This window comes from Lutra lutra, chromosome 15, assembly GCF_902655055.1.
Source record: "Lutra lutra chromosome 15, mLutLut1.2, whole genome shotgun sequence".
Lineage (NCBI taxonomy): Eukaryota > Metazoa > Chordata > Mammalia > Carnivora > Mustelidae > Lutra > Lutra lutra.
The window spans coordinates 65045332-65070912 of NC_062292.1; the positions used below are offsets into that span (position 1 = coordinate 65045332).

At 56.3% G+C, this 25581-nt stretch overlaps 1 protein-coding gene across 1 annotated transcript; it reads right to left on the reverse strand.

Annotated features, from left to right (window-relative positions):
* Nucleotides 1-10354: 10354 nt before the first annotated feature.
* On the reverse strand, nt 10355-25562 carry NCSTN (nicastrin). Its single transcript, XM_047705461.1, has 17 exons — nt 25412-25562; nt 23698-23802; nt 19339-19462; nt 18692-18813; nt 18111-18256; nt 17247-17397; nt 16861-16970; nt 16451-16603; nt 15685-15789; nt 15424-15501; nt 14542-14714; nt 13142-13244; nt 12958-13053; nt 12619-12706; nt 12197-12351; nt 11770-11982; nt 10355-11168 (listed from the first exon to the last, which is right to left on the reverse strand). Exons 1-17 carry the CDS (start codon nt 25494-25496, stop codon nt 11046-11048), a joined length of 2130 nt encoding a protein of 709 aa, XP_047561417.1. The 5' UTR covers nt 25497-25562; the 3' UTR covers nt 10355-11045.
* Between the last annotated feature and the right edge of the window lie 19 nt (nt 25563-25581).

A 25581-nucleotide genomic window follows, 5' to 3' on the forward strand; every position in this document is an offset into this window, starting at 1 on the left:
GATGGAAGTCCCCTGCCCTGTGAGATCGCGGTCCCCTCCCCACCCCTCCCTCTGGGAACCCGCAAGCTGGTGGTGGGAGGGGCAGGAAGGGCCTGGGGGAGTGGGGTCTGCCACTGAGCTGAGGAGTTCAGAGCCACTTCAAGGTCCCATGGTCAGGGTTCCAGTCCCGAGCCTGGAGGAGAGAAGGGGAAATTGATGGGGGCGGAAGGAGTTATTAGGGTAATTAGAGGACAGCTCCGAGGTGGGGAGGGCAAGAGGAAGGCCGGACAGGTGTTGGGAGCAGGGAGGCACTGTAAGGCGGGCGGGGAGAATGGCAGAAACATGGGAGGGGTGACGGTCTGGGAGAGACAGGCAGGTGGACCCAAGTACAGGAGTAGGAGGAAAGATGGGAAGAAGGGAAGAGAATCCCGGAAGGGAGCAACAGGAAAGGAGTGGGGGTGAGAAGGGGTAAGGATTGCTGGATGCAACCCAGCGGAAGAAGTGAACCCCTAAAACTAGACAGCTCTTAGGATAAAACACGAGGAGAAGCTTCATGACATTGGACTTGGCAACGATTTCTTGCGTATGATGCCGAAAGGAAGACAGCAGAGCAAAAACAGACAAATGGGACCACGTGGAACTTGAAAACTTCTGTAAGTCAGAGGATGCCACGAGAAGAGTGAAAAGGCAAAAGCTGCGGGAGAAAACCCGTGCACATCTTGTCTGATGAGGGGTGAATATCCAGAGGATTACAAAGAACCCCGACAACAACAGAACATCAGAGCAATTAAAAAAGGGCAAAAAACTTGAACAGACATGTCATCCCAAGACAGATGGCCAGCAGGCATGAAAGGATGCCCCTCATCCCTCCTCATCAGAGAAAAGAAAATCAAAACCACAACGAGCTAAAATCTCCCCCCATGAGGACGGCTATTATCAAAACAAAAAGTGGGTAACAGGTGGGGTGAGGACGTGGAGACATCGAGTCCCTCGGACCGTGCGGTGTGTTGGTGGGATTGCAAAATGGGGCAGCCACTGTGGAAAACCCCGCCAAAATTGAAACCAGAACTACCAGATGATCTAGCAATCCCACTTCTGGGTGGTAGCGCCCCAAAATGGAAATCGGGATCTTTTACCGCTCTCTGCCCTTCCACATTCACTGTAGCGCTCGTCGCCAGAACCAAGATATGGACACAAGCCAGACGTCCAGCAGCATATGGCCAGGTAAAGATGTGGCCTCTACCGTCAGTGGAATACTATTTGGCCTTAAAAAGGAGCGGGAGCATAGATGACACTTGAGGGCATTATGCTAAATGAAATAAGCCTGTCTGTCCCCAAGGCCACTATTGTATAATGCCACTTATATGAGGGATCTAAGCAGTCAACTTGAGAGAAACAGAATGTGTAGTGGCACTTGGCCAGGGTCTGGGGCAAGGGCGGGGTGGGGGGAGAAGAGGAGGTGTGGTTCAAAGGCGTAGAGGTTCAGATTTGAAAGCTGGGAAACTTCTGGAGATCTGTTTCACCACTGTATGCATAGACTTAACACTACCACACTGTACACTTAAAATGGTAACTTTTTATGTTACGTGGTTTTTTTTTAACCATAATAAAAATATTTTGTAATAATAAGGAGGAAGAAAAAGAACACTGAGCAAGACTGCGGTCACAGCTTCAGGAGAAGTTGGCCATGACTCAAAACCTTCCCTAGCTGTGATGAGAGAGTTCCGAGCCCTGGCCTTGCCATCTTCTCCCTCCCAGGGCTCCTCTCCAGCCTTGCTGCCTCTCTGGGTGGGGGGGTGGGGGGGGAGGGGTACACACGCAGATTGCCCATTGTAGAGTGGACTGGGACATATGGAGCTCAGCACAGCTGCCCCAGCTCAGTCCCTGCCGGCCCCCCACGGCCCACCATGACCCCCGAAGACACCTGATTCTACCTCCCGTCCCCTAGAGTCAGGGGCTTGTGTATCTTCTGGCCATGATGGCCCTGCTCAGGACCAGCGCCTTCCTCTAGCTCTGCCTCCAACACCCTCAGCGGTGGGTGCCTTTCCCTGGTGCTTTCAGTGATACCACAAAGAAGAAGAGGGGAAGGGATGACAGTCAGCTTCCCACTCCAAGTCCTCCCATAGCCCACCCTCTGATCGGATATGGTCTGCTGGGGAGGGGGGCGTTGACAGCTTCCTGGGGACACCATTATAGGACTTGGGTGAGGTTGGTTTGTCCCTGGGACCAGAGGAGGTCAGGGTGAGGCAGCAGGGAAAGGTCTGGGAAAAGCTTTGCTTCGGAGGATTGTTAAGGGGGAAATGGGGCCCACTCGCTGGGAGCTCAGCGGGACTGAACCAGCCAAAACAAGAAGCACCGAGTCTCCTTCCCTTCCTCACCAGCCTAGTTCTCCGGCCTGATGGACCTCCTCCCAGAGGACAGGAGCCCCCCTGCCCTCCTTGCCCCATCCCACTGTAGGGAAGACAAGCTCAGGGGTAGTTGACAAATGGTTACTAAGCGCTGGGGGGCGTGGCGGGTGCAAAGGTACCCCCATCTCACAGACACATGCACAACCATCACATAAAACAGAAGGTGGTCAGTGCTGAAATTCAGAACACACTCTGGATTCCGGGCTGCACAGGGACAAGAGGGGATGACAACAGCATGGGAGGCCCCGAAGTCAGCACCTTCCAGTACCTCCTTCCTGCCCCAACTCCCCACCCTTGGCTCAGGAGTAAGCTGTGGGGTTCCTCTGAGCACGTCTGTCCCAGCCCCTTTCTCCCTCTGCCCCGTGCCCGTGTTGCTGCACCCCTGACTGCCCGTTGCCTCCCCGGCCCTCCATGTGCTCCCTGTGTGATCCCTGTTCCACCTCCGCCCGCCCGCCGTCCTGCCCAGCAGCTTCTATTTACCCCCGCGGTCCTCACCCCCAGTCCACTTCCGGTCCCAAAGTTCCAGGCTCCAAGGATGAGGGAGAGCAGCAAAATCCCAAGCATCGGGGGTAGGACCTCCGGCCCCACTTCTGCCGTGCTCAACCCAATAGAGAACAGACAGGCATAAAGAGTCCAAGGGGAGGAGTGGGGAAGAGGGAAGTGCAGGGTCACGGGAGAGGGTCCAGAGGGAGGCTCTGGGAGGGGACCTGAGCCAGAGGGCAAGGGACTCACCCACCCCTCCCCAGCCCACAGTTCTCCCTTTACCTAGGAAGACCCTGTGAAGGGATCCACGCCGGCAGGATGGGGGCAGCGTTTACAGCCCCAGTTTCCTCTGGCTGCTCAGAGCTCATCCGTCTGCAAAGTTAGTGACCAGCTCTCTAGAGCTCTCGGGGGCAGCCTTGCGGCGTGGCTGCGCGGGCTCCAGGACAGATGAGAGGGGTACACATGGCGAGGACGGAGGGCCCAGGTGGAGAAGGTGGGCTTGGCCAGGTGCTGAGGCCAGTGGCACACACGCACACACACATACACACACCCTCACAGACACATACACACCTGAGCGGGCCCAGCCCTATGTATATATATGGAGATACACACACACCCCCAGCCCTCCATTGGCTGGCCCAGGCCCCCCCCTCATCAATATTAAACAGTCAGGCCAGGCAGCCATTGGCAGAAGGAACTGGGAACACCCCCCCACCCCACCTCCGGGGAGCTGGGGGTGGGGAATGGCCCTGGGGGGGGCAGGGAGTAGGGGAGCAGGGACATCTGTTCTCCATGCATATTTCATAAGCAAGAAATGGAGAGCGGGGGGAAGGGGTGGGGCTGGGGCCAGAGCCAGGACAGGATCACAGATGAACCCCTCAGTCTTCCACACCAGAGGCAATGGGGACAGAGGCCCCCAGCATGCCAGGTTTAAGCGCCATGGTCCTATTCCCAGTCCCAGTGTGACTTTGACGGCCTTTCCCCTGTGTCCCTTCTCCTGGGAAGAAGGCTCTCCAAGGTACACAAGTGGACAGCGCTAAAAGGTGGGAATGGACCCCAGAGCCCTTGCTCTCGTCACCAAGCTCTCATCTTTCACAAAGCTGGTGCCCGGCGGACCCCCTGGAGGCTGCCTGTGGCTCCTGTTCAGGCGCCTGCCCTCATCACCCTGGGACTCAGTCACCCCACACCCTCTATCCCAGCCCTCGTCCTCCCACCTTCCCCGGCACCAGGGGCAGCAGGGTCAGATTCCCGACACGGAGCTGACCCACTGGGAATTAGGGGCCCTGGGGAGGAAAGGAAGGGCTAAAGGCGGAGTGAGGATGCAGGAGAAGGCTGGGCAGGGCGGCCTGGACAGCTGGGAGTGTGCCGGGGCAGCAAATGAGCAGTAAGAAAACCAGATGCAGAGCTATATGCAAACGGGCATTGGTGAAGTTCACACGAGTAGCTCAGCTTCCTCCAGCCCATGCATGTGTGTGTGCGCGTGCCTGTGCATGTGTGTCTGAGAGCATGTGTGTGTGTGTGTTGCAGGGTGGCAGGGGCTGGGATCAAGGGAAGCACAGAGAGACAGAGGGCTGTGTTCCTGTGTCCTCTCCTCCATCTAGCTGTTGGATATCTTCATGGAGCCTTTGCGAGTGTCCAGAACGAACGATGGTCCCGAGCACTGCAGAGAGAGTGTGCTACGGTGAAGAAAGCCCTGGCGGGCTGTGTGACCTTGGACAAGTAACTTAACCTCTTAAGCCTCAAACGTCCTTTTCTGTAAAATGGGGTTAATTTTAGCTGCTTCCTACATTGCCATGGAGACTGAGTTATTGCATAAAGGTCTGGTTATCCCCAGACCTCAGTAGGAGCACACCCCACCTGCTGGTTGTCGAGTCATTTGCCATTTCCCTGCTGCCCATCAACCTTTCCTGGGCTTTCTCCAGGGTGAGGCATTCCCTAAGGGGAGTCCTCTAATTCCTTCCCAAGCTCCCCTGCCCCTCCTCACCCCCAGGTCTGGGAGGTGCCAACTCCCACCTGGGCAGGCCCAGACAGGTGCCCCGGCGCCAGCAGATGGGCTGAGCTGGAGGGGAAAGGAGGCTTGAGGAGGGGGGCTGGGGGGCAGGGGATCAGGTGGCATCTCCGTTCTTGCATCATCATTGCCATGGTGCTGATTAAAAACCAATCTCCACCTAATGAGCCCCCAGCAGCCGCAATGCTGCCTCCCCCACCCTCCTGCCCTTCACCCTGGCCAAGAAACTGGGAGACAGAGAGACCCAGGAGAGAGTGCCATGGGGTGGGCTGGAGAGGAAGGGAGACAGGGGGAGAGGTGGGGACTGGGAGCCCGCTGTCGCTGTCAGTGGGGAGCAGACACGGGGCAGCCATAGGAAGAGGGACATGCAGGGCAGACCAAGAGATGAGAGACACAAGACAGGAACTGCTAGAACAGGGAAGCTCCGTGGAGACTCAGAGATGCGAGCTGGGGGCACCGGGGGGGTGAGGAGACACGGGAATTCTGGGATGATTCCGCCTGGTACTCGAGAGCCCTGGGGGAGCCCAAGACAGGGTGGGGACACAGACATGGAGGGGGCAGAGAGCCGGGGATGGGGAGACAAGATTAACAGAACTCTAGGTCTGAGGGACCGTGACCGAGGCCGGGAGGCCCCATCCCACAGAGGGAGACGTTAAGGGAAACAGAAGCAAAACCTAGAGGGACCCCAGGAGCAGAAGCGCCCCTTTGCAAGAGGCAGGGGTGGGGGTGGGGAAGGTAAGGAGGAACAGGGTCCCAGTCCTCAGCCTCTCTCCTTGTAGGCTGTTTGGCTCTGAGAATTTGGTCCTATGATGCCATCCTTGGTGCACCCAGCCCGTGCTGTCCCCACACACTGGGGTTTGATGGTGAGGGGGTTGCCCTGGGACCTCTTTCTGTGACCCCGGGACCCTGGACTCTGAGGGATTCCATTTTTGTTCCTCAGGGGAGTAGCCAAGATGAACACGAGTCTGTGATACAGAGGAGCCGAAAACATGGGGCACCGGAAGGAACGAGTAACGCTCCCGAACTGGGAGCCCAGTGACTTTCACTGGGTCCGGTCGTTAATCCTGACTTAGGCTGTTTCATCCTCTGTGAAATGGGGATCAATCAAGCTGCCTTCCTCACAGGGCGCTTGTCGCACACTGTGGGGGAGTCCTAGGCCAAACACTCACCCCAACCTGGACATCTGTGTGGGGCGATTTGAATCACCTCCATGCATGCATGTATCTGAGGCATTATGGGTGAGGCTCTGGGGTCAGCCCAGGCCACCGGCAGCCCTGGTCCGAGGGGGCAGGAGACCCCCCCCCAACAGTCCCCCAAGCTGTGTGAGGGTCTCTGCTGCGAGGAGGGCGGGAAGAGCAGGAAGGGGCCCAAGCTGGCCCTGTGGCTGGTTGTCATCACTTTGTGTGCCATTGTGTCCAGCCAGTTTTTCAGACTGTCACCAGCTTTTTGCGTCTACACAGCCTTCACGGTGGATTGCTGGGGTGGGAGGCTGGAGTGTGGGGAGGACACGGGGTCCAGGGCCTAGTCCTTGAGGGTGGAGGGAAGGCCCGGAGGAGCTGGGAAGCAGTGGGTTTGGCAGGAGCGGGGGTGACATATGTGGGGAGCCCTGGGGACCCAACCAGGCAAGCGGCTGGCAGGGAGAGCAGACGGCGTTAACCCTAGCTGTGCCACGCTGCCTGACCCTTTCCAGGGAGTGGCCCCGGCTGGGCTGTTATGGGGAAAGACTGGTCCGCATCCTGGGTCATGAGAGCGAGGCAGGCTAGAGGAGCCTGGGCAGCGGCCTCGGTGTGGCTGGGAAGCCTTGGCCCTGCCTCCACCTCCTTGTCTGCTCCCACGCTGGCTCTGTCTGTCTGTCTTTCTTGTCTCCCCTCCCAGTGCCTCTAGAAGGTGACAGCGGGTCTCCACTCTGGTGAACTACGCAATCTGTCACTCCCTCCGCTGCCAGCCGGGCTGGAAGCCCCCCTTTCCAGTGGCCGGCCAGGGCCCTCTCCCACCCTGGCCCCCAGGCCTAGCTGCCTTTGTCTCCCAGGGCGGCCTCGCCTTTCTTCTTTCCTCTCTGCTCACCTCTCCGCAGCCCCAGCCCAGCTCCAATCTCATTAAGGCCTCCAACCACTGCCCCTCCAGCCTTCCCCCCTCCCTCCCCCACCCATCTGTCTTCCCTGCAGCTCTGCTCTTTGTGTCCACCCATCTGTCACCAGCAGCTCCGGGGCCCACTCCCCTCCCAGCCACGCCCGCCCCCCCCACTTCCCCGGCTCCTGGCTCCGCAGTTCCCTTTCCCCCTTTGGCCCCGGGCTTCCCTACTTCCTGTTTCCCTGTACTGGTTTATTCTTTTCGGGATGCCCGCTTTCCTCTGCTCTCCCTGCCCTTTCTCCAAGTCCTCTGGAGGTGTGGGCGGAAGGGGACCCCAGGGTCCCGGCCCCAGCTGCCCCCCCACCCCCCCTGCGGCCGGCCCCGCTGGAGCCTAAGCCTGGAGGCTTACTTGGGGTTGCGTCATCTCTAGGCCTCCTGAGGTGGCCCCTGCGCTCTGCCTGTGTTTTCCCTACTCCGACGACTCAGGGGCAACTCGGGGACTGAGGACTAAGGCGTAGAGCTCTGCCTATCTCCACTGCAGGACGGTGGGGGCCCCTGTACCTTCTGTGTGTGGATTCAGGAAGGAATACAAATCAGACCCCAGGCCATTTGAACCCTGACCTGGAAAGGGCGCTCTCCTTCCCAAGCTCAGCTACAACTTCAGGGAGGACGGCGGGGCGGAGACCTGACTCTCCGAGTCACTTTGCAATGGCCTTTGGGTTGTAGTCCCGCCACCCGCTCCCAGACTCCTAGGGTCCTGGGGTTACAGCGCAATAAGTGCCTCCCAGGCCTTCCTCTCTGGGAGGAAAACTTCCTAACGGCCTTAGAAAGTTCAAGAATTGATCAACAGTCTGCCCTTTTTTTAAGATTTTACTTATTGATTTATTTGAGACAGAGAAAGAGAGAGAGAGCGTGCGGAGGGAGAGGGACAAGCAGACTTCAGGCTGAGCTTGGAGCAAGACCAACAGGGAGTTTGATCTCACGACCCTGAGATCATGACCCGAGCCAAAGCCAAGAGCCTGCTGCTTAACCGTGGAACGGACTGAGTCATCCAGGGGGCCCCGAGAATTGACCAACCTTTCATCCCCGCTGCCCTGAAGAGTTGAGTGTGGAAGTGAGGCCACATGGAGGCAGCTGTGAGAGCCAGCAGGGACCCCGGACAGCTGCCCCTTGTCTGACTCCGCACGGAGCGGGCAACATGGGCCCCTCCCAGAAGCACACAGACCATTCGTGGCACACCGGGGCCCCCCGCCCAACGCCAGCCTTCCGTCGTCTGAGCTCAGGCAGAACCTATTCCCAGCACTGATTTTCACGGAGTGCGCGCTGCTCTGCCTGGTTATTTATCCCGTGTCCTGTCCCTTTCTGCCATCCAGGCTCTGGACCCTAAGTCTCTAAGGGAAGCTGCCACATCTTAACATAGCCTTTTCCAAGGCCAGGACAGAGCACCTTGTCACAGCCATGCTCAGTAAATGTTGATTACTGCCCATGCAGATACAAGACTTGTTCTGGTCTCAGCTCGGTTCTAATTCACCTTGGGCAAGCCACTCACTCACTCTGGGCGACTGTTTCCCCCATTTGTTGAATGAGTTAGATCATACATACAATTCTTAAGTTCTGCTTATAGGGTTCCACGAAGAAACAGAGTCCTACTGAATAAGGTGGGGTCTTGGTCTAGAACACAGACTCTCGATGAAAGTGTCTGCCAGCACTTGCTTTTGGGAAGGCTGAGAGCAGCTCAGGGAGAAACACCGGCTGTCGGGAGAGCCCTCAGAGCTGAGATACCAGGCGGCTGCAGCAGGTGGAGACGGGCTGGGTCCTGGGACAGAGCGGTCAGCTCTTCAAGTCCCGCATGGGTAGAAGTAGGGAGGGGAAGTGACACATCCCCAGGAGGCACAAGGGTGAGCAAGGCCTGAAGCAAATGTGGGGGAGGCAGGCTGAGGCGTTGAAGTCTGTGACCCTAACCGGCTGCCAGCCGTGACCGTGGCCATGAGGTCTCCAGCGCACAGTGAGTGTTTGGGGAGGAGCCGACCAAGGTCTCAGCGAAGGGGCCCCTGAAGGGGTCAGCAGGGGGTCTGTGCCCCTCCTATGGAGCTTGGTCTCCCCAAGAGCCATGGGGAGAGCCCGGTTTGTTGCTTTTGTATTTGGGGTGGGAGGGTTGTGAGGTCAGGGTGGCACGGGTGGTGGAAGACAAGTTGGTGTGGAGCGTTCCCTGGGCCGAGGAGGCTGGGCCCCTTGTCTTGTACCGGTGCCCACGCTGTGCAGCCCCCTCGCTGGTACCCAGCCGCTTCCCTGCCTCCCGAAGCTGCCAGCGGGCCGCGGGAGCTCACTGTCCTGTCCGCTGGGACACCCTGTTGGCCGGGGGAGGCGCGGAGTCGGCCCAGCAATGGTGGCAGGGGCTCCTGCCTCCCGCCAGCACAGTGTGCGAGCCAGGAGGGGTGTGGGGCTGGGGTGGAGCGGGGCTCATTTCTACCTCCTACAACCCCAAACATGTCCGCTGAGGGGAACCTCAAGGAAAATCTGCCCCTCAGCGGGATATAGGAAGGTGAACAGCCCAGCCCCAGGGACTGGGGGCAGGTCCTTCCCAGATCAGCGGTCTTGGGGCCTTAGGGGCCTCAGGGCCGCAGTGAGGGGACAAGGCTGGTCTCAGGCACTGCTCTGGAGGTGTCTTCCCCTCCCCAGACTCACTGCTGCCCACCCCTCCCGCCCCAGCATTTAGCTGTGCGGCCATACTCTGCAGTTTTGCTCCCAGAAAGACCCAGGGAATTCGAGTATTTGCCCAGAGCGAAGGTTTTCTTTCCAGGAGAGTCCGAAGCCACTCCTGTTTCGGTCTACAAAGTGCCCACAGGCAACAGGAGGCCCAATCCCTCAGCATTCCAGCCCAGGCCCGTGAGACCTGCCCCAGCCTTGTCTCCTCCTCGGCTGCGCCCTGGACAACTTGCCCTTTCCGAATGCGACCCGAACCTCCCGGGCTCTGTGCTTCTGCCGCTGAACTCCGGACCGAAACTCAGATGCCTCCCTCCTCTGGGCGGCCTTTCCAGATGCCACCCCAGGGCCCTGAAGCCTGCCGCGTGCTGTCCGAGCACTCCAGATCCGCCCCCTGCCATCACACCAGTCCGGTCTCTCACCGAGGGCCGGTCCCCTTCACTCCCGCACCCGAGCTGGCGTCTCGCGGTGAACCAGGACGCGCCTGTCCAATACAAAGTGGGAAACGAGGCTAACGTGGCTCTTGCAAGAGGGAAGCCGGGCTCCTCGGTGCCCCGGGAGCCCAGCCGGGAGGGCTTCCGCCGCTTCTGACAGAGCCTCACTCCCTGAGCCCCCGGAGACCCAGAGAGAGCACGTGAGGTAACAATTTCATGACTTCTGGTCACGGTCACCGAACGCGAGGGTGCGGAAGAACAGGTACAGGTCACGTGGGACAGCCTATTTTAATGAAACTTGCTATTTATATATTTACACACACGCACGCGCGCGCACACACACAAAGAGAAAACAAAAATAGATATTACAGCTTCATAAAATCACAATGAGCGCTGTGGCTGGAGGTGGGCCACCACCCAGCAGCCCACCCCCCTGCTGGGCCACCTAAGGGTCTGGGGACAGGACAGCAGGAGGGAGACAGCAGGCTAGGGCCCCAGATGACCTGGCCTGCTCCTTAGGGCTTCCTCGTAGTTTGTCCCTGGCATCCGGCCTTCCTGTCCTTCCCAGTAAGGAAACAGGAAATGGTTGGATACGGGGTGGGGTGGGGTGGGGAGTAGAGGGTGGTCCTGGGGAGGATAGAGGGGAGAGGAGGGACCCAGAAGAAGGTGAGTGAGGGGGCGCAGCTAGGAGTTGAACAGGAGCAAGAAGCTTCCATTTGCCATTCCAGAATCTGGCAGGGGTGAGGACCAACCATAGAAGGGGAGATGGGCAGGGGGAGCTGGAGAGGACAGGTGACTTGCTTCTCCCTCCCTGTCTCTTTTGGGTGGTTCCACTTTACATTAATTCCAGTCTGAGCAGGCCCAGAGAGGTTCCAGTGACAAACTAGTGGTTTATGTCCCCATGGGACACATGATCTAGGACATGAACGGTAGAGCTGGCAGGGAAAGCCAGGTTTCTCTTCAGTAAGACACAGCTCCAGGCTCCCGGGGGGCGATGAAAAGGACGTCGGCCTTGGCGTTGATGCAGTAGGTGACGGCGAGAGAGAAGACGAGGATGCCGAAGCCCACCATCAGCGTGACGAACTGCAGGCGGGCAGGCGGGCGGGACAGGGAAGGGGCGGGGAGGGCAGAGGTGCTCTCAGAACTCAAGCCAGTTTCCTCCGAGTTCTGGACCTGGCTCTGAGCACCAAGTCCCGGGCAATCAGAGGCAACATCTTCCCCACTGGGAGACCGAGTCTCTCCGTTTGCAAAGAGAAGTAAAGGGTCTCTGTCTTCTTTCCCCCTTGCCTGAGTTAGATTTTAAGCATCCTGAAGTTAGGATCCATGACTTTTGACTCTGGTGGCAATTACATCACTGACTTCCTCATGACAGATGCTCAAGAAATGGGGGACCCTGTCCACATCCCAGGAGCAGCAGGTGGGGCACTGCTGGCTTAGAATAGAGCTGCGGGGGGACCCCGGCAGAGGGGCACCTCTGTGGGTCTCCGTGGGAGCCTAGCTCCAGCACGAGTATAGACCCAGACTCTCTGTGAAGACAGGCTTCCTAACGGGGCATGCCGGCTGAAAAGGGACAGAGTTACAGGTGGTTTCTGTGGCTCATCTGGGCCAAATGGGAGACGGGAGGGGGTGTGAGGGAAGAGGCAGCAGCCGCAAGGGAAGCTCTGCCCGGCCCCTCCCGGCTCACCTCCAGCTCTCTGCTGGCTATCAGAAAGATGCGGGCCCGGATGTCTTTCCAGCGGCTCTCCGTCCACGTGGAGTACTCGGTAGAGCCCCACTGCCTCAGCTCAAAGGCAGGGGACAGGGCCCTGGCCAGTCGCGCCGTGGAACGTACACAGTGGGGCAGCCGGTCCGTCTCGTTGGAATTCAGAGGGCCCTGGACCCACGCGTACTCGTACAGCTGCACGGGAAGATAGGCCACGGTGCGGGGCCGAGGCGATCCTCTCTTAGACAGGGTCTGCTTCCACCCAGGCTACTGCCTCTCCAACACACGAGTTTAAGGCACTGCAGCCTCTCTATCCCAGCCCCTTGGGTCCGGCCGGGCCCAGGACATTCTCCAACTTCCCCAGGGGAAAGAGGCCCTCGGGGCACCTCCCACACCCACCACCACTCACATCCTTGTTTTCACTGGGGACTTTACTTGGATCCTGGCACTGCTCTCGGGTGAGGTCGACCACCTGGCCAGTCAGGTTTGCCAAGGCGTACTGCACCACGTACGTGGTGTTGGTGGGGCTGGAGACAGCGATGTAGTGCTGAAGAGGCCCGTCACCTGAGCAGAGACCGCAGGGGAGGGAGGATTTGGAGGGTGGAAGGCGGGTGTGGGTGTGAGACAGAGGAGCCCGAGGTTGGCAGGGACCCGAGAACAGAAGGTTAAGAGAATGGATCCAATACGTATCAGGAGAAGGAAAGCAAAACAGAGGGGAAGAAAAGGACAAAACAGAAAAGGGAAAAAAAAAAAAAAAAAGGATTAAACCAAGATGGTCTCTCTCTACCCCTTGCCTTGGCCAAGGGTGCCATTCCCACAGCAGGTGCTTACCCAAGTAGGACCTTAGGTCCTGCCTGAGGACAGACTGGAACCAGGAATTGTTGGCTCTGACCAGGAACCCATAGAGCAGGCGGGTGACCTAGGATTGGGGCAGCGAGAAGCAACAATCTCGAGACCCGGAGCCCAGGGAGCGTTCTCTGGGGAAACCCTGTTGTGGGCCAGGGGCCGGGGAGGCAGGGGCCGGGGAGGCAGGGGCCGGCTCACAGGGGCGCAGGTGAGCTCCACCCAGGTGCGCTCCCAGGTTTGGGAGAAGAGACAAGTGGCAGAGAGGATGGGGCAGGCTGCTGCACGAACAGGGCTGGCGAGGAGGCAGGGTCCGCCTGTCCCTACCGTGTGGGCATCGGCCTGGATGGCATCGGTGAAGTTGGTCCCTCCTGCGAGCTGGTACAGCGCACGTGCCAGTACTGTGGCCACATCTGCCAGAGCCTGCGGCAGGCGAGGAAGGGGGCTGAATGGCCCACCTCTTCTAACCTCTAAGCAGCTTCACTGTGCTCCCCGCCCAGGTGAGTGCTACCTTGGCAGTGTCCGTCACGAAGTTCAGGTCCTCCTCGGGGCTCTGCCACTCGGGGTAGCTGACGTTGATGTTCTCCGCAGTGTCGTAAATGCTCTGGTAATAGCTACCGGAAGCGCGCCATGAGCCTTGGCCACATGCGGCCAGCGCCCTGCCCCAGCCCCCCCCACAGGCCCCTCCTGCGGGAGCCTCTCTCTTTTCATCCTCCGAGGAAAGGAAGAGAGCACGAGGGTTCCACATCGAAGACAGCGTGGGGAGCGGGAGATGGGAGAGGAGCGATTAAATACAAGGACCCTCCTAACAGACACACGAGAAAAGGCAAATGAGATCAGGATGCAGGAGTTTCCCTTCCTGGGAAGCTTCAAACGGAAGAGACGATCTCCCCTCTGCTTGGGCTGCAGACAAGCGGGACGGCAGAGAGGACTTTCTGGGAGCGCGCCCGCCATCACTAGAGCTTTCGTGCGGCGGTTCCAACAAATGTCAGCATTGAGGGTGGGCTGGGGCAGAGGGAGATGAGCGGGTCTGCTCCCAGACACAGCGCACTGCTCCAGGTTCTCGGGGAGCCCAGCAGAGCACTCCCAGCCTTCCGCGCTGACATATGCGGGCCCCCACAGGAGCAAGGCCGAACATGTGCAAGTGACCATTCTTGACCCTAAGGTGCTGCGGGGGTCAGACATGGAGGAGAGTGCTGGCCTGAGCTCCGGACGCCTCTCTGCCCCCAATACATGAGAAAGTCCTCCCTGGCTGGGGTCAGAGAACTGAAACTTAAAGTGTTTTTACTCAGAAACCCATTTGGTCCCAGGGCAGAGGGAAGGGGAGCTGGGGGCCTAGCAATCCAGCCCCAGTGAGAAGTCCCCCGATAGCCTAGGGCTGCAGTTAGGGGCAGTTAGGGGCAGTCTGGGGTGCCCAGGACCAGGAGAGACGTGACAGACAGGGCCTCACCCCTTCTCTCTGGAGTCCCTTCATCTGTAGGGGACACTTTTACCCCAAGGGCAGGCACACGTTACACTTCGGAGCACGAGTACTGTCAGCACACCCAGCATAGCACCCTGGGGCAGCCCCCGACGGGCCAGCTCCTGCGGGAGGTGCTGCCCTCTGCTGGCAGCCCTGGGGACCCAGGCCTCCAGAGAGCGGGGCGAGGCTGGCTGAGCAAGGATGCTCTGTGCCAGGGAAGGCTGAGCGGGGCTGTTCTCGAAGATGCCACCAAGTCAGACGAAGCGCCTGGCTTGGAGGTGAGCAGGCTACTGAGAAGAAGACACGAATCGACCTGCGCTCTGGAGAGGATGCTGAGGGGGCAGGGGAGGGTGGGGCTCTGCTGGACACAGAGACACCCCCCGCCCCAGACCCCAGACTGCAGCGTAGATGCTCTCCCGGAACGAGGATGCGGCCGCAGGGACCCTTACTGGTTATGGAAGACGGCGGAGTGGTCCGCGAGGACAACGCCCGAGATGTTCCGAGCCCGCAGGAACCGCTGCAGGGAAGACGGCGGGAGGGGCTGGGACTGGTTCAGCCTCCGGAGGGCCACAGCGGGGACGCCGGCTCCACTCCTCTCCAGCGTGCCCAGGAGGGCCTCCACCTGCAGGAGTGGCTTAGCTCGGGTTGGCCGGAGGTCTCTTCCAGGACCACAGGGCCATCTCCCTTGAGTGGTGGGAGGTGCGCCCAGGCCTCCTGCACCCCAATTCCTCAAGCCCTTGGGAACCGAGGCTGAGTGTCCTGCAGCTCACACTGTCTTAGTCTCACTAGATGCTCAACTTCCTACTTGTGCAAAATTAAAGGAGCAAATCACTCCCACAAAACCGTGCGGGATGCCACACGGGAGCCCAGAGCGGGAGCGGGGCGCACGGACACCGGAAGGGCAGGAAGACCACCTCATGAGAAAAACAGGCCTAAAGCTGGACCCTGAGATGGAAGAGGGTCTTGAGCAAGCGGTGAGGAATGCTGAAGACAATCTGGGTAGAGAGTCTGAAGCATCCAGGCGTCGGGCAGGGCAGCCTGGGCCAGCGGGTTGGTGCGGCAGCAGAGAGAAAGGAGCTAGTCGCTCCCCCGTCCTCTGCTAGGCACGGAGTCAGAGAACTGCCCGTCCCAGGAAACCAACACACGAGCCGCGCTCACAGCTCTTCCTGGGGAGCTGAAACAGCCATGCCATCCATCCTTTAGCTGGTACCCAACCCGAGGTCCTGTCTCACAGGTCCTGAGGGCTGGTGTGGGGGATAGGGCCCAGGTGAGGGGTGCCCATATGGTAAGCTGTTGAAACAGGAAGTGAGGAGGAAAGATGCTCAGATTACCTGATTCTGTATGGACCCATTTTTCTGAGACATGGGGTCTGTGTGCATCCAAAGCTCTAGAGAATTTCTTAAGGCCACCTGGGGGAGGATGAAGACGCAACACGTTATCACTGGTGTCCACTGTGGCCCATACCCGGGAGAAAGGCTTAAGGTCAGAGAAAAGTCAAGGGGAGAGGTGGTGGCACCAGCAGCGGGAACAGCAGGACACAGAGGCGGCAGCGTGAAGGAGGAGGGAAGGGGGTGAGGACACACGCTGCACACCTGTCCCAGCTCCACGAATGACTCAATGTTCTCTAACTGCACAGGAAACTTGCCCTTCTCCATGTCGTAGACCATTCTTGAGCTGCCAATGTAGTCAAAAGTTTCCTGAGGGTAGAGATGGGTGGGAAACGGAAGAGAGATTCCCAAGAGTCAGGGCAGGCTCCGTCCTGGGAAGCCAGATCACCAAGGCTCAAGGCATGAAGGCTACTGTCCCATGTCATCACAATTGCCAGTCAGCTCACGCAGTCACGTGACTCCACCCTCCTTCCTACCCCGCCTCCCAGCTGTGACCATCCCTCACATGTGTGTATCACAGGACTTCTCGAGCCCAGAAACGGGAGAGCAGCCTCAGCAAAGGCCCGAGGCGAACATCAGCTGTTATGTGCCGGCTCCTTGCCTCTCCCTCCCCTCTGCCCACTCAGCCACGGCTGCTGTTCCCTGATTCCAGGGCCAGGCTGTGGTGGCAGTGGGGAGAGCCAGGGGCCTCAGGGCCCTTGGGTGGGAGTGGCAATAAAGTGTTGAGAGAATAAAAGTAAAAGGTGGGGAAGCAAGGGGACTGGCAGCAGAGCGATTTCAGGTCAGGGTGCAAAAGCTTCTGAAAATGTGGGACTCCAAGGGGAGACACATGGAGTTACATCCAGACGCTCTCTGCCGAATAACCACCTACAGCAAGTGCCCAGATCGTCCCCAGACAATAGCCACGCCCACACTGACCCCGCCTGCCGCCCCTCCCCCCCATTTCACCGTAGCCAGAGTGCTTCCTTACCCCTTGGAAGAAGACGAACATGACATTGCGGGGAAGGGTGGCCACATCAGGGGCCTTCTGCAAAGCTTCAGCAGCAGCTAGCTGAGTGACGAAGGAGGCCACGGCACTTTCAGCCCCTGGGGCCACATTCCAGAAAAAGGAACGACTGTCCAGCTGGGCACAGCAGAAAAGGCAGGGGAGGCAGGCTTTGAAAATGGCCATTAGGACAAGGCCCCAGGCCCCCGAACCTATTCTAGCCAAGAGAATGTTCATATCCTGGGATAATGGCTAAGCTGGGGAGGCCCAGAGCCCAGATCCCTCTCCACGGAGGCTCCCCACCACAGCAAGCCGGAAACCTGATCTGCCCGCACAAGGCCTGCCAGCCCATCCTGGACCAGCCCCATCCACCCTGATCAGGGGCCAACACTCACCCGGGTCGCAGCAACCACAACCTTGTCGTCGGGCTCTAACATCCCAGACATATTTATAGGCTTAAGCATGCTCCATACGTTGTAGTCGGACAGGGGATCACAGACGATTTCTGAGCAGGACATGGGAGAGAGTGACAGGCGTAAGGGAGGCCGCAGCCCCAGACACGGCATGGAAGACTCCTCCGCCCACTGCCCCGTGGGCCTGGGAATCCTCTCCTGTCTCCGCTGCTCAAGGTTGGTTGCTCTGCTCTGCCCACTTCAGGGACCAGTGGCCTCAGCTGTTCAGAATCATTTCTGCATCTCCCACCGCGTGCTCCCTCCCTGTAGTTGTCCTTCCCACGCTCCCCAGCCCCCCAGTGTCCCGGCGGGCCTTGAACCTGGCCTACCTGGGTTGATGCTGAAGGTGCTCTGGATGGAGCTGCGTCGCATGCAGGTGACCGTGCTGAGGACAGCGTGCATGTGGGAGAAGAGCTGCATGGCGCACAGTGGGAAGGCAGGTGCTGAGCCGTTCGGACTCAGGTTGTGATCGCGATAGCACTAGGCAGGGAGACAGACCCCACGGAGGCAGCTCGCATGGAGTCCTGCCCAGACATCCCAGAAAGAGGGCCCAGCCCCGTCAGGAAGCCACTGTCACATCTGTCCCTGAGCTAGTTATCCTGGTACAAACCCAGGGTGTACAAGGGCCAAGAGAAAACCTCACCAAACAGCCACAGGCTCAATGCCTTAGTTGGGGTGGATGACACGACCCCATCCCAAATGGCCTGGCTCAAGTTCTTAAAGGGATCTGATGCACAGAGCAGTGAACCAAGGATCAAAAATCAAATTCAAGACCACTTAGACATCACTGTGAAACTATGGAACAAATCTCCTAATTGCCCTGCGTGTCAGCACAAAGAAGCTAGACCAGAATTAGCAACTGGCCGGAACTGAAAAAGAATGTCAGAGGTCTCTGGCTCTCTCAACGCCTAGTCTGATGCTCTTTCTACCATGTTCACGGCTCCTATCCAGGGCTCCACACCTTACTTCACAGCAAATACTGTTTCTATTTTCTTCCAGCCTTAACTGTCAACACTGTAAGAGCAGACAGGATAGAAATGGGAAGGGAAATGTGAGAAAAATAGAGGTGTTGGCTCTTCTTGGAGCAACTGTCTTTCAGCGGGCGCGCTGCGAGATGAGGTCCCTCCAAACATGCGAAGCACCTACAAAACTACTCTTTGGAACTAGAATTGCTAGGAGCTGGCAGTCATTACCTGCTTGATGACCTTGGTTTCATTCTCATCTTCAAGAAGGAAGATGGGGAAACTGAAGTCTTCATAAGCCAAGCCATCTCCCAGGGGGTTCCACTGGATTTCTCTGCAGTGAGCAAATTCCGGTCCATAGGAGTTGGAGTAAATGCCTGAGGGGGTGGATAGGGGGCAGACTGTTGGGACTCCAAGAGCTCAGGGACCTGGCGAGGGAGGAGGGCTAGGATATCACTGGGTTGGGACCAAGAGTTCCAAAGGAAAGGGTGGCTCAGAGAAGCAAGCATCAACCTGTCACCACTTAGAGTAAAACAGCGGGAGCAGGGAGCCCGAGGCTGGCTGATGAAGGATCCGAGCGTGTGACAGAAAGGGACGATGAGAGAGAAGTGGAGGAAGGGGAAGTGCAGATGGAAGGCATGACTGACACGAAGAAACACCATCTTCTGTTTGGGAGTCGGTTGCTCCCTACACACAACCAGACACACAGACGCGCAGACAGACACGTACCCCCAACCCCTCCAGAGACCTGATGCTAAAGCAGCAGTGAGCTCTGGGTGACGGGAGGTCCCCTGATCCTTTGGGGCTCTTACCAAACCCATCATTGGGACACTGCACACTAGGAGAGAAGCCGGATGCGGGGCTGGGCTTGGCCAAGGACACGGCCAGGCCCGCGATGCGGCTGGTTCTCCCCTTCAGTTTCTCCATCAGATTCCTGAAACAGGGAGGGAAGGCCAGGAAGGAAGGTGGGAAGGTTATTAGTGTCCCAGTATCTGTCCAAGGATGGAAACAAATGCGGAACTAATGGAACCCAACCCAGTGATTTCTTGTAACCCTGTAACTAATGTAACGTTGTTTGTTAACTATACACTTAAAAAGTAGGACAAACAAAAACCGCCACAACTGTTGACTCCTTTCTTGCCTCTCTGTCTCTAACTCCTAAGTGAGGCTGATGACCCAACCGGAGCTCAGGGCTTAATCTCACCTACCCTGTCTCTGAGGGACCCTAGGGACCCCTCCTTCCTCCCTGGGGTCTTTACTCCCTGGAGCTCTATTTATGAGGTCACCAACACGTTTCCACTGATGGCGGATGTGTCTTCTGAGACTCACTCCCACCACCCTGCCCCCTTCCCTGATCAGGCCAGGGCAGCCAAGGGAAGTTTCTATTCACAGATGTGAGGATGGTCCCCCAAATCTTCCTCTCTCTGCTGTGTCTTCCCAGCAGGCACACAGCCCTCACCTGGTGAAGAGTGCGCCCTCCAGCAGAACCACGTAAGGGGGGTTGGGGCCGTCAGTCAACACCCACTGCAGGTCCTCTTCCTTCTCTACCACGTGGATGACCCCTGTGTCCCCACTGACGGAAGCTGCCAGGACAGAATGGGTCACAGTGAAGCTCCCACAGTTGACAATTCTGACTTTGCCTGATTCTGCAGATCATTTATCCCCCAAACATGGCTCGGGACATTGGGTAGATGCCGCCGTCTCCAGACCCAGACTTGAACCGAAGGCTGAGTCACCCAGCTCCCTCTGAGGGCCACCAGCTGGTGGGCCTGACTGGGGGACAAGAGAGCCCAAGAAATCTACACACTAGAGGCTTTATTCACTAAATCTCAGAAAGGTTACATGATCATTTTCTCGCACACATCCCTCAATTGTACGTTTGTAGGCATACATACATATTTCTAGGACAGCAGACAGCAAAGTTTTCAAACTGTATTTTCTCCAGGAAATGGCAGGTTCTAGATCCCTAGCTCAGAGTTCTAGCACTGAATCTTCCTTTGTGAGAACACATGTGTAGACTCCCTTGGCTTCAGGAGAATTCCTGGGTATCCACTCCTCTGCCCTATTTGGGAATGATTTTACTTGCTTTCAGCCAGTTTTGGGTAAGATTAATAAAGAACCCTGGGATCTCTAGAAGACACCTTCCCAACTGATGGGGCTTGCAGGATTAATGATGAGCTGATATTGACCCCCTCATTTCTGGGGACCTAGGTTTTCCAAAGACCCTAGGCCGGTCACTCCCAGCTAGGAGCAAACTCATTCATTAGCCCAGGATGCCTACAAGTATCATCCATTTCCGTGTATGCCGGGGTGCCACCCAAGTAACATTTTCTTTCTTTTTTTTTTTAAAGGTTTTATTTATTTGACAGAGATCACAAGTAGGCAGAGGGGCAGGCAGAGAGAGAGGGAGAGAGAGAGAGGAGGAAGCAGGCTCCCTGCTGAGCTGAGAGCCCGACGTGGGACTCGATCCCAGGACCCTGAGATCATGACCTGAGCCGAAGGCAGTGGCTTAACCCACTGAGCCACCCAGGCGCCCCCAAGTAACATTTTCTATGTGTCTCATGAATGACAAAGACTGGGAAGCACCACAGTAGAGGATGGAGGGTTCATAGTCCCAAATGCCCGTCAAGTCCCTAGCGATCCATGAAGAGACATCCCACGGTCTCCCCACAAGCCTTCTCCCCACAGAAAACTGGACGTGTTATTCGGATGTTGTCTCAGAGCCGTAGTTCTCGACCCTTGCTGTGCATTACTCTCGAGTTTTAAAAAATACAGATACGTGGGCCTTAGACCTACTAAATCTCTACAGGCAAGGCCCCTGAACGTCCACTTCCCAAACCTGCCGCAGACAGTCATTATTACTATTGTTTTAAGATTCACTTATTTTAGAGAGACAGAAAGAGTGTGCATGAGCGGGAGGGGCAGAGGGAGAGGGAGAGAGACCCTCAAGCAGACTCTGCGCTGGGCTCAGACCCTGACATGGGGCTTGATCTCATGATGCTGAGCTCATAGCCTGAGTGGAAACCAAGAGTCAGACGCTTAAACAACTGTGCCATCCAGGTACCCCTCATATGGCTCTCTATTACATACAGCCAGTCATGAGAATTACGGTTCGAGGTCAAGGCAGTGAAATATCTCTAACTTGTGCAAAGCCTTTAGCATATCCTGATGGTCAGCCAAGAAGAAGGTTTCTTCCATGGGATTTGGTAAAATCTAGACATGGAAGCAAGTACCCAACCTTCAGCCACATCTTACACAGAGTAAGTACCTAAGAAATTCCTGGTGATAGTGAAAATAATAAACTTTAGAGTAGTATCAGAATCTGGAATAACTTTAATAAAGATCTAGCTACCAATGGCGGTTCTCGGTGCAATGAAAGGCAGGAGTCCTTGCCACATAAACGTGCAGAAAGGAAGAGCCGTTCTGGGAACAGAACATGTTTCACTGCAGCTCCAAGGAGCACAGGGGAAGCTGAGCCAGGACACTGGACTGAAACACCTGCATTCTGACCTGGGTTCCAGCTGGTGGCTATGTTGTCTGCAAGAGCTTGCTCACTTTCTCTGGGCTGTCAACGAGGAGAAACTTTTTCACCCTTATTCGTCTCATACTGTGGTGACAGATTAAAAAAGGAAAGAAAGGAAGGAAAAGGAAGAAACCTACATATAGCCCCCTTGGAGCACTTTAAAAGGGGCTGATGGGGCACCCGGCTGGCTCAGTCACTAGAGGGTGTGACTCTTGGTCTCTGAGTTGCAGGTTCAAGCCCCATGTTGGGTGTAGACATTGTGTAAAAATAAAATCTTTAGGGTGCCTGGGTGGCTCAGTGGGTTGAGCCGTTGCCTTCGGCTCAGGTCATGATCTCAGGGTCCTGGGATCAAGTTCCGCGTCGGGCTCTCTGCTCAGTGGGGAGCCTGCTTCCCTCCCTCTCTCTGCCTGCCTCTCTGTCTACTTGTGATCTCTCTCTGTCAAATAAATAAATAAAATCTTAAAAAAAAAAGAACATGGACATTTAAAAAAATAATAAAAAAAATAAAATCTTTAAACGAATAACTAAAAGGGGCCAATAGAAGGAGAGAATTATAATCAGGAAATCAAACCCACACCTTTTTCTCCTTAAGTTTATCATGCTAGCAATCCTAATTAAAGAGGGTGTATCCTGCTCAGGATGGACAAATATGAAGTAAGACTTAGAAATAAATTGAAAAGGAGTCAAGCTCTTCCGAAGGAAGTGGCCAGAGCCCAACCCCTCCCCTGTCATTTCTCTGTCCTGACACTTGGCTCATGTCTACAGGCTATTGCTTCCCATGGAGCTGCTCTAAGAACATGAAGCAGAATGACTCGTTCCCAGAGAGGCTATCGGAGAGCACACCTCCAGGAGGATGGGGGCCCTAGCGCCCCCAGAGCCTCTTGGCACCAGAGTGGAGTCCCAGCAAGACCAGCACGTCTGATCTCAGTCCACGCTTGACCCAGCTTTCTGCCACCCACAAACCCAGTTTAAGAACAAAGTCTGCAAATTTTATGTGGAACTGTTTGGAGCCAGTTAACCTACCCCAGAACTTCCTGTACCAAGGACATGGCACAATTAACACAGAGCATAGCTCCATGAAGGACCTTAAGCAAGCCCTTCACTCCTGGTGTGTGTGTCCTCCTGCCAGTCTGGAAGGTTTCCGGCGACCGCACAGTACTCACTGCTGGGACCGCGCTGCTCACTCAGCCGCCATCGGTAAGAGTCTAGAGAAGGGAGTTTGACTTTCAGCTTTGTGCGTGTGTAATCTAGCCACTTGGCAGGTGTAAACTGAAATTCAGATGTGACCAATTTGATGATGAAGAAACAAAGATCTGGAGCACCTGGGTGGCTCAGTCAGTTAAGCCTCTGCCTTTGGCTCAGGTCACAGTCTCGGGGTCCTTGGATTGAGTCCTGCATCTGGCTCCCTGTTCAGCAGGGAATCTGCTCCCCCCTCACTCTGCCCTTCCCGTGACCCTCCCCCGCACCCCGCTCACGTACACTTGCTCTCTCTCTCTCTCAAATAAATAAAACTTTAAAAAACACCACGATCTGACTCTACGTTTCCCACTTACTGCCCAACTGCATTCTGACAGAACAACTATTCACAGGAGAACAAACTCTGAAGACAAGTGAAGCCGCAGAGGAAGTGGGGTCCGGCCTTCACGCCACTGCTTCCTCCCCTTGCACAGTTTTATAACCGTATTGTCAGGGTACGCTGTTTTGGGAACACATTTACAAAACATACAAAGACAAATCTGAATGCTTTACTAATTCCTCCTGCAACTGTTTGGCGTTCTCATGTGCCTTCTCTACAAACAGTCCCCGGCCTTAAGAGAGCCGGTTCCAGTTCCAAAAAGATCGTTCAGAGAGCGGGTGATGGCGGGCTCCACAGAATACGAGGCTTTCTTCTCCTTAGAAAACAGTGGTTTTCTACTTTAACTAGCGGATGGTTAAGAGTCCTGGCTTAGAACTTGAACCGTGGGGCTCGATTGCTAGTTTCATCAGTTAATAGCATGAGGACCTTGGAGAAGTCACTCAGCTTCTCTCAGTCTCAGTTTTGTGGTTTGTAAAACAGGGATAATAAGAGAAGCTATTTCATGGGTCTGTCATGGCAGTTAAACGAGTTGTACTAGCAGCAGCTTAGGTATGCAACACTTACGACCATCTCGCCTGGTCTGACAAATAGTTCTCCATCACTCCCGCCCACACAGCCTGACCTGGGTGCTGAGACTCTCAGGCAGAACTCGGACCTTCATATCGAGGCACAGACTGAAATGTCAATGGCCACAAACACAAATCCCAACCTCAACTCACACTGGCAGCCGATCTGATGTGTCGCATTGAGCAGACGGACACAAGGAGCTGTTTTATTTACGGAGATGTAGATCTTCCTCTCCACTGAATTTCCCCTGCAGAAACCTGATCAGAAGACAAAAAGCGTCAGAAACCATTGACAGACATTGGCACTATCAAGTCATTCACTTGCTGTATGGCTTGGGTGTATCATACTTTCTAAAATGGTACTAAGGGAAATTCTTCTCACTTCCTGGACACATTACTGGAGTCAATGAACGCACACAGCTAGGAGCCACAGGGAGTTATTACAAGTTTCCCTTAGGGCAACTTCTGTCAAAAGCAAAAGAAAGAAAACTTCATTTCCTAAAGCAAAAGCATGTAGCCTTGGAGGTACTTGCTCCTGGTAGCAGGGGTGAGCACACCTCTGCCTCCCACCTTGTGTGTATATCTACCTGGTTAATAAAAGGATACGAGGAATCTAATGACAGAGATTACAATAAGAAGTCTGAGACATTTTTTCAGGAATGTGAACAGAATTGGGAGAAATCTGTGTCAGATGAGTCACTTAATCCAACATCCATAGGTCATTTGTGTGTGGCAATGGCGTGGGGTGACTATAGTTTCTCCTTTGGGAATTTTTTTTTAAAAGATTTTATTTATTTATTTGGGGCGCCTGGGTGGCTCAGTGGGTTAAAGCCTCTGCCTTCGGCTAGGGTCATGATCCCAGAGTCCTGGGATCAAGCCCTGCATTGGGCTCTCTGCTCAATGGAGAGCCTGCTTCCTCCTGCCTACTTGTGATCTCTGTCAAATGAATAAATATTTTTTAAAAAAAGATTTTACTTATTTATTTGACAGAGAGAGACAATGAGAGAGGGATCACAAGCAGGGGTGGGAGAGGGAGAAGCAGGTTCCCCGCGGAGCAGGGAGCCTGATGCCGGGCTGGATCCCAGGACCCTGGGATCACGACCTAAGCCGGAGGCAGACACTTAACACTGAGCCCCCCAGGCGCCCCTCCTTTGGGGCTCTTTAAAGACAACATGAATTTAGGGGAAGGAAGGGTCATAGTCATACCCAGGCATGTTTGCATTTTAGGGCTCGACCAACTAGAAAGACCTACAGCAGGACAAAAAGGTGCGTAAGCAAACATTTCTGTGCACTGTAAATGCCTCGAGTTCCTTGAATCATTACTCCACGGTCTCAGCAGTTAAGAGCGCCCACCGCCCACTTCGCCTCACTTCACGGATAAGACAAACTGAGGCAAAGCACAGGGACGCGGATTTTCGGTGGAATCCACAGAGCAGGGAGCGAGCAATCGGCTTTCGGAAGCGCCGCACTGCACCCGCGGAATCGGGCCGCTCTCAGCCTACACGGTCTCCGCGCGCGGGCACGAAGCGGAGCTGCCTGACACCTGTCTTCTGACAAGTGGGTGGGGGGGCTGGGGCCGTGGGGAGAACGAGGCAGCCGGACAGAGTGGGCGGCTCAGGTTGGAAGTCCAGGAAGAGGCCCGGAGGAGGAAATGGGGAGACACGATGTGTCGCGGGGGAGAAGGGACCCTCAAGTCAAGTCCAGGCAAAAGGGGGAACTTCTGTCGCGGGAACGAAAGAGAAAGAGGATTTACTGGGTGCGGGGACAGGGGCAGAGGGGACCAGAAGGGGGACGGCGGCAGTAGCGGGCCGGCCGATTCGGAAGGTTCCCGTGACACAGCAGAGCTCACAGGCGGAGGAGGCCTCACCTGCCAGCAGGACGCAGAAAGACACAAGGCGAAGAAGACTCCGACTCCTCGGGTCGGCCACAGAGCCGCCCCCAGCCGTGGCCATCTTGCCTCCCGGCTGAGCGGAAGCTTCCCCTCCCCTCTTGTCCGGCAGTGGCTTCTCTAGGCCAACACCGGTGTCGTCTCTGTGG